The 12,969-nt window shown below is 52.4% G+C and overlaps 3 protein-coding genes across 3 annotated transcripts; 2 read left to right on the top strand and 1 right to left on the bottom strand.

Moving 5' to 3' along the window:
• Positions 1–3,908: 3,908 nt before the first annotated feature.
• MFIFM68171_05771 (uncharacterized protein) lies at positions 3,909–4,944 on the top strand (the record flags this gene model as incomplete). The annotated part of the gene is made up of 5 exons (XM_071061191.1): positions 3,909–3,969; positions 4,039–4,096; positions 4,156–4,510; positions 4,582–4,774; positions 4,838–4,944. 5 exons carry the CDS (start codon positions 3,909–3,911, stop codon positions 4,942–4,944), a joined length of 774 nt encoding a protein of 257 aa, XP_070917292.1.
• An 832-nt stretch (positions 4,945–5,776) lies between these two features.
• Positions 5,777–7,607, bottom strand: MFIFM68171_05770 (uncharacterized protein; the record flags this gene model as incomplete). The annotated part of the gene is made up of 2 exons (XM_071061190.1): positions 5,777–7,456; positions 7,530–7,607. The coding sequence occupies 2 exons, from the start codon at positions 7,605–7,607 to the stop codon at positions 5,777–5,779; spliced, it is 1,758 nt and encodes a 585-aa protein (XP_070917291.1).
• Positions 7,608–9,201: 1,594 nt separating this feature from the next.
• MFIFM68171_05769 (Rhodopsin domain-containing protein) lies at positions 9,202–10,543 on the top strand (the record flags this gene model as incomplete). Its single annotated transcript, XM_071061189.1, has 4 exons — positions 9,202–9,372; positions 9,426–9,530; positions 9,643–10,013; positions 10,069–10,543. The coding sequence occupies 4 exons, from the start codon at positions 9,202–9,204 to the stop codon at positions 10,541–10,543; spliced, it is 1,122 nt and encodes a 373-aa protein (XP_070917290.1).
• Between the last annotated feature and the right edge of the window lie 2,426 nt (positions 10,544–12,969).

The following is a 12,969-nucleotide window of genomic DNA, read 5'->3' as shown; positions in this document are numbered from 1 at the left end:
GTCGATCCGTATTGCAAGGACGATGTTTAACACTTCAGTCTCGAATCTGTCGCAACAATCCTCCACCTTATCTCGCCGTGACAAGTGTTCGTTAGTGATTTGAAGTCACTAGAACTCCGCGTTGGGCTGAAACCGCGAGGCTGGTTCTGAGGGAGGGATAGAGGAGCACTGATGCGGAAAACGGGGGGGCGGAGGAGGCGAATTCCTGGCATGGATCCCGGATCCATTGTATGCCTCAGGTACGGTAGGTAAGCTTCCCAGGTCGGCTCCGAGTCTGTTACGTTCGACCTCTCTTGTTCCGCACCTGACCTTATCTAACAATGTCTGCATAGGGTCCTGTTACAATGGAGAGTTAGACTGAAAAATTGAGACTCCCGAGCGTGGACATTAGGCAGGATGCTTCAGTAAACTGATGGAGGCGGTAGTTGAAGTCAGAGAGACGAAAAAAAAGAAAAGAAAGAAAAGAAAAGAGAACCTGAAACAAAACACCCCTTTTCATGACTCAGAGAGGCATGCCACTTTACGCGGACCAAGACCCTCCCAAACAAGGAAACGCAAGCAAAGGTTGCCTATCTTAATATGCTTTAAAGGAGGCTTAGTATCGTATCACCGGCAGGCACCTTCTAACATACTTTGTCATAGGCTCGCTAATCGTCTTATTGACACTGCGGGGGGGGAGGGGTTGTAAGCACACGCATAAACGAGGATGCTAACGAGAGTAATGGTGGCCACTACCTCATACTCACAATTCCCCAGATATGTTAGGCATGGTGGCACAGAAAATGACATACTAGTAGCGGATACTACTAATAGTGCTGTCAAGGCTGGGCGGTTGTCCCTAAGATGTAGATCTCCAAGGCTATTTTGGTGTATAATATTTTCCATGATCCTAGGCTTAGCAGGAAGGGGATCTAAGACCGAATTTTAAAGTACGGGGAGATAACAGGGGAGAAAGCGTAGTATTGGTAGCTTTACCGCTGCACCACCGATACGGCGGCTAGACAAAGGTAATTAATAATTTAGTCACTTGTTCCGGGTGCAGTGGTGTCTAGGGGCCACGCCTCAGCGCTTACCTATCTTAGTATAGTGCACGCGTACATGTATCAGTTGAGATCACTAATTAAGTCAAACCGGAAAGCCCCTTGTATTCTGTGGCTCATTAACTACCTAGGTACCTAAGGTACCGTTACCTTTGCCGTCCACATACTCGCCTTGATCAAGACGGATCCGCCACAAACAGTGTGTCTAGATACATTTTTACAATTGCCAACATATCACGCTTACTTTCCGTGACATTAAGTAAATATCGAGGATGCTTAGCTATTACTGTCAAGTGTTGACGTAAATCGTTTCCTTGGTTGTTCGTTGCCCTTGGATCGGCGCCCTTTTCCACCAGGAGGCGTAGGACTTCTACCCGCTCCTTGATTGGGCCGAAATTTAGCCTCACCCGGAAAGCATCATATCTCTCTGATAACCGCGACCCGCCGGCCGCGAAGAAGGGGGTCTGACCATCGGGGTTTTTGTGGTTCACGATAGCGCCGTTATCAATCAGTAGCTTGACCATCTCTGCGGAAGCTCTAAACGCCGCGTAGGTCAACGGCGTGTTTCCAGGATAAGTGGATGCGTCGGCCCTAGCAGCTTGCGGCTTCCATTACAAGAGGAGTTCTGCCATAGCCGTGTCGCCGGCCACGGCGGCGCAGTGAAGTGCCGTCAAACCCCTCGTGTTCGGCTGGTCAAAGGACAGCCTTTTTCAAACAAGATTCTCATGGTGTCGACGATTCAGCTGCGCAGAGCAGCAATGTGTAACGGCGGTTCGTCCGCCGGCTAACGTCCTTCAGGCTCGCCCTGTGCTAACTGCGCCTCCAAGTAAGAGACGCAACGTACGTGGCCATTCTGTGCGGCCCCTTGTATCCAGGCATGCAGCAAATTGCGGGGGATCGCCTCTGTTTTAGCTCCGTCCCGAACCAAGTAACGCAAGGCTGCCAAATTGCCCTTACTGGCAGCGAAGGACTGCAGGAATCTATAATCAATCCAGGTAAAGTCATCTGTACAGTACGTTATGCTTTACGTCGCGGTCTAGTTAGTAGTCAACATGCACATTTTTTTTTCTCCTTAAACGCCATTGATGATCGCCTTGAGTCGCAAGCGATAGAGCCTTACGAAGCAAGCCAGCCTAGAACTGTGGTCAGCGTCCGTTTCCCTCTCCGACCACTCGTTCCTCGCTTGGATACTACCGCACACCCAGAGTGCTTGGCTTTCCATTGGCATCCCAAACCAAACTCGAAACACCACCAGTATGGACGATACTTACCGCTATGACCCGATATATCCAAGAACTCTTTGAACCAGCGGACTGATGTCCCATATAGCGATGGGACCGTAAATAGCGCTGCGACAAAAATTGTCATTACAGAAATGGCCTTCGTCGAAATGATACTATCCTTCTTCACAACCCCCCGCAACTGCAACGTTCGCCGAAGCATCGTATCCTGCCAGGAGATTGAAATTTGCAGCGGGTGGTCAAACACCGTTCGACGGCCAACCCATACGCGTCTTACTTACAACACGTAATTGATTCCTCCACACGCAATTTAATCCCGCAAATCCGTCATTTGGTTCTGCACAACGTGCATCACCCCCATCATTCCAACATTTTCATTAATTCCCTTGCACCTACAAAAGCCCCCTTTATCAACCCTCTCAATTGTATTCTTATGCAGCTTTATATGTCTAGCAAAGCCTTCTTATGAGACAAGTACAGTTCTAATCTTCCCTGACGCTGGTAGCAGCTGATCAAACGCTCAATCCTTCAATCTCACGGACGGGGCGGCGGGGGATTATACCGTGTCTGAGCCTCAATTTAGTCGATCAAAGCCTGACATTGCAACTTAATTTGACATACACGCTGCATCGTTTCCATCACCGACGCTATACATGACCAAAGAAAGCCGCCGGTTCACTAATTATAGGCCACTTCCGCTTGGCAGCTTTGGGATCTGTCTTCTTGGGTTGGACATTGGGTCCATAAGTGGAGCGGGGCTGCCACGCTAGCGGTACTGTTGACAAGAATCAGAAACCCCTTCTCGTGGAGGGCGTGTGCCGGGCGGATGGTCACCTTCGATTCGGAAACGCTGTGCTATGAAGGGCGCCTTGAGACGGGGGGTTGGAGTGGGGTTAGTTGGTTAAAAACCCATGACTAACGGCCTTTGAGACGGTGAGTCTCATGGACAACGGGGGTTGCACCACTATCTTTGTACAAAAGAGCGTGCTGAAGCGCTACGAGCAGCCCGATCCACCGCGTCACGAGGCCGGTGAATTTCCGTCGGTCAGTTCAGAGACGCCATGGCAATATCCTCTGGTTCGTTAGCTGTGTAGCGTGTCTTCGGTCCATGCTGTTCGTACCGATGCTTGAATTGCCCGCCTTTTACCTTGTTTGGAAACTCGGAGCTTTGCATGTTATGCAAGGTTCTTTCACAGAAAGCTACCGCAGTGACTCGGCACATAGTACATGCCAATTCGCCGCCTTAGACCTCGTTTTAATGCGTCTAGCTTGCCGTTGTAGTACTCGTAATGTCACATTGTGGATCCTTCTTGGACTGGTTTGGTGAACGGGCATGCTGCATCCTGTCTGCTTTCCCTGCCCCGCATTCTGTAATTTAGAGCTCGTTCTAAGTATTTTTATTAAGTCCCATCCTCTTCGGGCAGCTAATCACAACCATATGTGCTATCATAGAGTCATTCGGACACATGCTAAGGGGACTGAGCGGTCGCAATCAAAATCCGCTGGCTACTGTACTTCATATAAGATGGGATGTTCCCGGGATAGTGTGGCTGGATGTGTTAGACTTTGCAATCTGCCATCCTGAACCAGGCCTCCTAAGCTTCGCTATCGCCCATTCCTCAGCACGATGAGACCGTCCCTGGCAGCAATTCTGGGTGCGGTGCTGGCTCCGGGGGCACTCGGCCATAGTAAGTACTAGTAGCACAATTTACGCCCTGCATAGAATCGCAAGTTTAGGTACTAGACGCCTTCTCTAGACATCCAGGGCATCCTCCTTGTCAACGGCACCGCCACACCAGAATGGAAATATGTCCGGTATTTATCCATCTCAACCCATGCAATCTTCAGAATCCCTTCACTAATGATCCGTCCAGTGATGTGGCCCCTCATTTCGATGACAGTGACTGGCCCGAGGGAAATGAATTCCCCAAGACACCACCGATGTTGGACATCAACCACCCGAATATCACTTGTGGCAGGAACGCGTTCGCTGCCGCGAGCAGAACTGAGACGGCCGATGTGCTCGCCGGTTCCGAGGTTGGGTTCCGAGTCTCGTACTCTGCCAGCGGCCAATTCGGTCTTTTCTATCATCAGGGCCCTGCGCAAATTTACCTTTCGCAGGCCCCGAACAACGATCTCGAGCACTACCAGGGCGATGGAGATTGGTTCAAGATCGCGTACGCAGGACCGGTTCACAATAATAAGTGGTCGATTACGCGGGAACCAGACGTGCGTTCACTACAGCTCCGTTTCTGAGCCGACGGGCACCCGCCTAAGGTAGTACCTAACTTGCATCACAGTTCAACTTCACCATCCCCAAGACTACGCCGCCGGGTCGGTACCTCATGCGCATCGAGAACTTCATGCCCACCAACCAATTCAACTACTCCCAATGGTACGTCAACTGCGCCCACATCAACATCATAGGCCCGGGCGGGGGAACGCCGACTGGATTCGCGAAGTTCCCTGGCACATACAAGATTGACGACCCGGGTAAGCAGAGCGCCTCCGCGTGTACAGTACATGACAGGGTTACTGAATCTTTGGCGTCCAAAGGTATCTTCATACCGATCGAGCAGTATGTAGGTTACGGAACTGTAGAGGATGAGGATATGAGACTGTTGGAGTATAAGCCGCCAGGCCCTGCTGTGTGGACCGGGTAGCCGAGGAAGCGGGACGGTGCTGTAATGTACCTATCCTATTCGCGGATTCTCCATGGGGAGCTGCACGGAGCCCAAGTAACGGTAGCTTTCTCAGTCGTTTTATTTGGTTATCATACGTGCTATTCTCCGCCATCGAGGAGGAGCTGAGATGATAGGTTTTTCGTTATTATTATTATCATCATTACTATTATTTTCCGTGCCTTGCCTGACACCCTGTGGCGGGTTCTGTGGCTGCGTGCCGCTGTGGCTAGCCAGGTCGAGACGCTGCAGGCCTTTGTGCATAGTAGCACTCTGCACACCGTTAAGTGGTGGAATTAAGGTAGGCCAAACTTTTGGTTTCCCGTGTTAGAGCTCCATGTACATATATCATCAACGCAAGTCTTTCGTTGGAAAAGACTCTTTGATTCCCCGCATGCGTTATTCAGTTTACCACACATATGCTGGAGTAGACGAGACCCATCATCATCAAGTGGATTGCAAAGAGATTTGGAAGTACAAGTTATAGTATGAATTAATTAAGCGACATTGAAATTTGATATATTAAAAGCCCTGAAGAGCTACGATATCTACATCGTGTTGATATATGGAGGAGAGCGCGCTCAAGACCTCAACATTAGCGTGTGCCTTGCATCCCTTACGTGGCTTCCATGGTCAGAGGGGTTAACATCCTGGCCTGCGATCGTGCACTTTGAGATTCAAGTCTCATAGCTGGAGGCCAGTTCGATACGGGAGCTTAATAACGTGGTAGAATGCGGAGCTCGGCTTAGCCGTTTGGCCGGGAGGTCTGTTGGCAGACACTGCTCCTCGAGCGACCGCCCATTTCCGCCATCTCTCATGCACAAGATATGATCTTGGCCGCAGCAATCTCGGCGATGCCGTACGCCGCAGTCTGGATGTGTGCAGACGGAATGGTGGGGATAATGCTGTTGTCGACGACGCGCAGGTTCTGCGTGCCATAGACGCGGAGCTCGGCATCAACGACGCCGCCGTCTTTGCGGGGCAGCATGGCGCAGGTTCCGACTGGATGGTAAAAGCTGCCCATGGTGCTTGAGGCAAAGGCGCGCCACTGCTCGTCGGTCTGGACGGCCTCGCCGGGCTCCGTCTCGGCAGTCCAGCTCGACCTGATGGGCTCGGTGTTGGCGATGCGGCGTGAGAACTTGGCGGCCTCAATGAGCGCCCTGCGGTCGTACTCGTTCCTCATGTACTTGGGGTCGATGATGGGCTTGCCGCTGGGGTTCTTTGGGTCGATGTGAACGCTGCCGCGCGAGAAAGGCTGCATGACGGTGGAGATCAAAGTGATGAACTTGCCGCCCGTGTAGCCAAAAGCACCGACGAAGTTCGCCTCATAGAGGATTTCGACCGCCGGCACATTGGGGTTGTTGAGGAGCTGGAGCTTCTTGGCGTCCACAACGTTGGTACTGCGTCCAATGGCATCCTGGGCGACTCGCTTCATCTCGGCGTCCAAGCCGAGCTGCTTCCAGTTCATGAAGCCGTAGGCCGCGCTCGTGTATTCGTACAGCGACCGCTCACCGTCCAGCCACTTCTGCATCTCGCCCGTCGCGTTGGCCCCGGCGCTGTCGAAGATGAGATTGTCAAACGAGTCAATACCCTCCTTGAGTTGGTACGTGTTGGACAAGCGGATGTGGTCCTGGTAGTTCTCGCCGACCCCCGGGAGGTCGACCAGCGGGGTGACACCGGCAGCCTTGAGCACTGCGGGCTGGCCGACACCCGAAAGCTCAAGGAGGCCGGGGCTCTGGATGGAACCGGCGGACAAAATTACCTCCTTCCTTGCCTGGATGGCCTCGCCGCTAGACAGGGTCACGCCGGTCGCGCGGTAGATTGAGCCGTCCTTCACCAGGTTGACCTTGGCAACCTGAGTGTTGGTTCTGACCTCGAGGTTGCTGCCAGCCAAGGGCAGATAACTGCTAGCGGAGTAGGAACGCGTGTTCCTTGTCGTGTCGATATTGGTGGGCTGGAACATGACACCGATTGGATTGCCACCCATACTATTATTGTCATTGACATTGATGCCTAGCTTGCTCACGGTGGGCTGCCAAAGGCTCAGGACGGGGAAGACGACGCGGTTGTAGTAGTTGCGAATGGGGCCCGAGTAGCCATGCCTGTCGTTGTCTTTGCCGGTGAAGTTCTCCGACTTGGTCATGGCGTTGATCATAACGTCCCAACCCCAGCCCTTATTGCCGAGCTCGCCCCAGGCCTCGTACTCGGGGGCCGACGCGCGGTCATAACACAGGTAGTTCATGGCCGACGAACCGCCCAGCACCTTGCCGCGGTTGACGTCGACGGAGCGGCCATTGAGAGATGCCTGCCCCACCGTGGTGAAGTTCCAATCGTAGCTGGTGCCCAGGATAGACCCGCGCAGGCCGGGAACGTTAATTCTCAGCTCATCAGAAGCGGCGGGACCGGCCTCAATGAGCAGGATCCTGGATTTGGGAAGGCCTTGGCTCAGCCGAGTAGCGAGTGCCGTACCAGCGGTGCCTCCGCCGACAATGACCTAAGACGGCATAAGCGAACCTTCAACCTTGGACACTCCCCGGCGCGTGCACGGTGCACATCCTGGTACTCACGTAGTCATACGAGACATCCTTGGCCGATGTGCCGACGGAGAGCGTCACGAGCGCCACTAGAGACCGCGAAAACTTCATGGCGCACGAAGAGCTGGCTGGGAAAACGCGAAGGCGAAGTGAACGACGGGATCACGGAGGAAGAGAAGAAGACGAGCCTACGCGATGATTTTATCCAGCAAGCCGCCTGGCTCCCGGCGACCTAGTCAAGGGGGTTCACTAATTGCGACTATTTCGACGCCAACAACCCGGGCCCCCGGGAGGCCCTTTATTGGCCACCTGCGGGTATTACAAAAAAAGCCCCCGTTCAATATTGCCCAGGCGATAGTTCCCAGAACGTCGTTCAAGATGGCACACGTTTAACGGGGGTACGGTTGACACGCCATAAGAGCAATGTTTTATAAGACAGAATGAAATGTCGCCAGCCGGTACATTAGGGAGAACCACCACGGCCTTTTCTTCCTCCGCGACCCCCATTCCTGCAAACCGCAGTGGAAAAGGGGAGGTGGGCAGAGGAACGGCCCACGGTGACTGCGCCTCTGCCTTACATTTTGCCGAGAGAGGCACAGAAGCTGGGCGCCCGAATCGCATCCAACCCTGCAAGGATCACAACGCGCACGGATACCAATAAAATGCGCGTGTCTGTTTCAATACGAGTACTATACCCGGTGTGGTAATTCTTCCACCTAAACCCCGAAATCACCGTTTCGAAGGTCTCCTTTGCGTATCACAGACAGAAGACTCCCCTGCGTTCGGCAGCTTCCGCCACCCCGCACCCACCGATGTCTTTCGGTCTTCAATCTTGATCCGCTGCGAGTCACAGAGGGTCAGAATCCTACCCAGTGGTTATCAGCTCCCTTGTTGGTGACTAGGTTACATGAAAGCAGGAGAACCGCCCTCTTCAGGGTCGAGAGGGCAGTCTAGACCGTACCATAACGATTATATAGAAACTTAGATGCCTTCTAGTAGCCACTCAATGCCGATCTTTTCTACCTTGAATTATTCACGCGGCATTTCCATTACGTGCCTGCCTCCCTGTCCATGATTCCCCGGATTTTCACCCTCGGTACCCCTGTCAGAAGATACGCGCCAACACACAGACACACACAAAACAAGGATTGAGTCGTTGGCCTGGACATGAAGTTGACCTGACGAACGCAATGTCATAGGACGTTCACTGACGCTGGCTTGACAGGTCAAATTGAGAGAAAGGTACCGTTATGATATGATGTAGAAAACTTTTGGCCTGTCAACCCCATACTCGAAGTGTTTGCGTGAAATACGGAAGTTGGAGCGCACTGTCGTCATTTGCTCGGTGATGGGCTGGTGCGCTACGATTTTCGGACAGGGCTCCCTTGCGCTACCAGCCAACGAGAAGGGGGGAACTCTAGCCCAAGACGTCTAGCTCGGACTCTCGGGGCCTCAAGGGGGGCCGTCGTCAGCAAACCAGGAATCTACCCATGTCATCTGCAGGATTGATATCGCGTGCGAGGCGAGAAATGAGAACAAAAGGTCTCGGCCGGAGGTCCAGGCTTTACTCTGGTTCCTTTATACGCCAACTTAAACCTTGGTCTGGCTCCCCCCGATGGAGTCAGGGCCACTCCATGTTGTGATTCCCGGCCTGCCCTACGACGGAATCTCACAGGATCGCCAGTCGCTCTGAGGTGCCAAAATCATGGCGGAGCAGCCTACAACAATCCGCATCGAAACCAACGGGCCTCTGGTCACGGGTATTGCGGTTGGGTTCGTGTCCGCCACCGCGTTATTTGTTGCCGGACGTCTCTACACTCGAGGAGTGCTTATAAGATCCATCGGCAAGGATGATTGGAGCATGCTGATCGCGACCGTACGTACTTCCTTCATGTGTCGTTGTCCAACTGCTGATCTAACAATTATTAGGTGTTATCGCTCGTGAACTCAATAGCTATGTGCCTCGAGGTAAAATACGGCATGGGCAGACATTCCGAAAACGTTAGGCCTGAGGAGTCGTTGGAGCAGTTAAAGGTGTGCATTTCATCCTAATTATAACACAAAGGTCGACAGCCGTAGCAGCAAGAGCCCCTACCTACCGGAAGCTCGCGGAATCGAGAGTGGCTAACTAACGCCCACCTATCAGTTCCTTTTGGTTGCCATCCTCACCTACAACATGGGCATGAACGTCGTGAAGCTGGGTTTTCTGTTCCAATACCGACGCATCTTCCAAGACGCCGTGATCCAGAGGATATGCTACTGGTTCATCATCTATGTATGCATTTGGGCATGTGTACAGGCCGTCCTTCTCGGGCTTGCATGCTTGCCCATCTCCATCATCGTCCCCACCATGGCCGGGAGCTGCCTCGACACGCTGCCCTTCTGGTACTTTTCCTCGGGAATGAGCATGGCGACCGACATCCTCATCTTCTGCATCCCGATACCGTCCGTGTTGAAGCTGCATCTTCCTCTGAAGCAGAGACTTATCGTGGTCGGCATTTTCTGCCTCGGTTTCTTGTACTGTGGCAATCTCCCGTCAGGAAAGAAGTGTGCGCTAACCCCTTGCCTCCAGTGTTTGCATCATCTCCATCTACCGCATGTTCACCCTCAGGGCCGGTGTCATCAGCCAGGACCCGTCCTGGGAGAACATCGGCGTGGCAATCTGGTCCTGCATCGAACTCAACGTCGCCATCATCGCATCTACGCTGCCGACCCTCCGACCTCTAGTTACTCGCATTCTACCGGGCTTCGGCCTCTCCTCGGCCCACCACAGCCCCAAGACCTACCTCCGCTACGGCTCAGCCTCGGCGGCCATGCGTGCCGGCGCCTTCCAATCGGCCGAGAACAGAAGGAATAAAGCACAGAGCATCAGCACCGAAGAGCTCGCGCTCGAGGCGAGAAGGCCAAGTCCGACTGGGAGCATTCCGGCCGGCATTAGCGGGCGCGCCTCGGTTGATCCCGCCAAGGGTTTCTTTCCTGAACGAGATACAGAAAAAGGCCGTATTGTTATGACGACGGAGATATGGGTAGACTCTCACGCGCGGTAGAGGCGGCACAAGCACATGGTAGACTTGTACAAGTACGCTGCACGCACCAGAGTACAGAATAATTAGAGCTTGCTGGGCGAACAGCAATTTCTACCCCGTTGTCCCCAAGTAACTGGCTGTGCTGTTGCCCATCCACTGCAGACCCAGGTGCTCCGAGAACTAATGTGAAGAATCGCCGGCTTGATTGGCATTCAGTATGTTGGCGGTCGAAACTTGGACAGTTGACGAGTCGGCTGTGAAAGGGCCCACAGGTTGGCCTGGGATGTAATATGTTTAGGATTACCGCGTCCTGTATGAGCCGTGAATGCTCCTGATAGCATTAGACACTTATATTTCCAATCCAAGGACCTGTCCTGAGAATACAGCTAACGAGGTGCCTTACTAGCCCGTCGGTGTTACCTTGAGGTTGTCTCCGCCGTAATGTAATACTGAAGACCCGGATGAACAAGCATTACAGATCTGTGTAACGTGGGTATTAGCAATGGACCCTAATCGAGGTCGTAATGCAATGTTACCCTAGGCCGGATGTTCAATACGGCCTGATATGATAGAGTGTCCAGCCGCTTCCCACCAATTTTGCCGGCGATGCAGCAGCCATCACGGCTGATGTGGAACCTGGTAGTCGGACCAGGCATACTTACGAAGAGCGGTCTGTAATAGTAAAACTCTCAGGAGATTTCTCAACATTTCGATTGTTACCGAAAATAGAAATCCGACCACCGCTTGCCGGTAATTATTTTATCCAGTGTTGAATGTATTCCATGTCCCGCACATTCCGCATCCCAAGCTCCGGACAGCCGGTTCTTATTGCAGAACAAGAAGGGTCTTAGACAGCCGTTCTGTTTTCATCGTCGATACCACTTGAATTCTAGTGGAGAATTTTCTGTCCTGGTTTAGACTTTTAGTCGCAATTGTTTGGATTTTGGGCAGGGACTCTGTTGATAAACTTAGGTAGATAACCTGAAGCGACAAAGATTGGCTGAACCTAGAGGTGTCCAATCTGGGTTCGAAAGGAAGGACAACAAACTAAAAGAATCATTGCGCGCTTACTCCATACACCACCGGGAGAGACCGAACGCGCGGAGCGCAGTAGAATTCTCGCCCCAACAAGGTCTTTGGCGGTTACGTGAGTCGTCCCGACAGCTTCACCTACAACATCATAGACTGCTACATCAACGTCGGTTATTGTGTTGGAGAAGAGCATTTTCTTTCTACCTCCGTTATTCAATCCATCATAGACACGTAACTTCACACACAAGTACTATTAGTTTCCCATCGAGTTTCTATTCGAAGCTTCGTCGCTTCCGCTGGAGATACAACTTGTCTAAAGCGCAAGGGACCTACGTAGAGTAGTCGCTTGCAGAAGACTCGAGTAGGACGCAACGATTGCGTAAGTACTCATTCAAATGATCTAATATTTGCATCAAGAATGGATAAAGTAGGCATGGTTGAAGCAGGTACTTCAAGAGTCGAGCTATGCACATGCCTATAATTACATGAATAAGGCACTACTTGAACATAAACAACCCTGCAGAAATAGCACCAACAATAGCGGAATAACGTTGATGTGCTGATGCCTAATTACCTACCTAGGCAATACGAGTGACTTAGGGAGTCATGCCAACGTCCCGCCGGCAAATGCAGCAGTACCATCTACGTCGGCATTGCTAATGCCAAGTTGTAGCATCATTGCAATCGTGAGCTCCTCTATCTGCCTGGTGCCTCGTTATTCATCCAACTGGAAGGCAGGATACCGTGGTAGTTTGTCTCAGCCCCTAGAGGACAAATCGGGCATCATGCCTATTTGGTTTCTCGGTGTTATATCCGGGGCCACTTGTGTCGGTGTCCAGCTGAAACCCCAAAGTGGTGGGGTGCCTCAGCTCGGCTTGCCTGTCCCACCTCTCCAAGTCGGGGATGCCGGCAGCGCCAAGGCCTAGCTGAGCATGTCTAGGCCGGTGGCAGAGGAGGGCTCTCCCAACCCGATCTGGAAATCTAGTCGTTAACGATGCGTCAAGTATAGCGCGTATCCAGCACGGGGCTGGAGGTTAGTGAATGGCGGTGCACTGCGAAGTAACCGTCCTCTTTTCGTTGTGTAGTATTTTGATGCCGGTAGAACAAACACAACGATCTCATTGAGGTCTCCAGCGCGATCAGTGACCGAATCCTGTGCTAAGGGAAGTTATGGAGATGGAGTACGACAACTACTACCTATCCGAAGCTGCAATTCTGACATGGGGCGGACATGTGGATGTACGTTATATAACTAGACCTGTTGAGCTCGCTAGCGGATAGCACCATGAAAAAGCCCATCAATGCAGCTTCTCAACAGACTCTGGAGCCCATCGATCTGCCTCCTGCTAGAACCCATATCCTACAGAGCCAACTACATAGTCTAGGGTTTCTACCATCGAGCCGTTGTCCCATCT

Source organism: Madurella fahalii (assembly GCF_045866475.1).
Source record: "Madurella fahalii IFM 68171 DNA, scaffold_3, whole genome shotgun sequence".
NCBI lineage: Eukaryota > Fungi > Ascomycota > Sordariomycetes > Sordariales > Madurella > Madurella fahalii.
The sequence above is the reverse complement of the archived record's forward strand: the minus strand, read 5'-3'. Positions and strand labels throughout refer to the sequence as shown.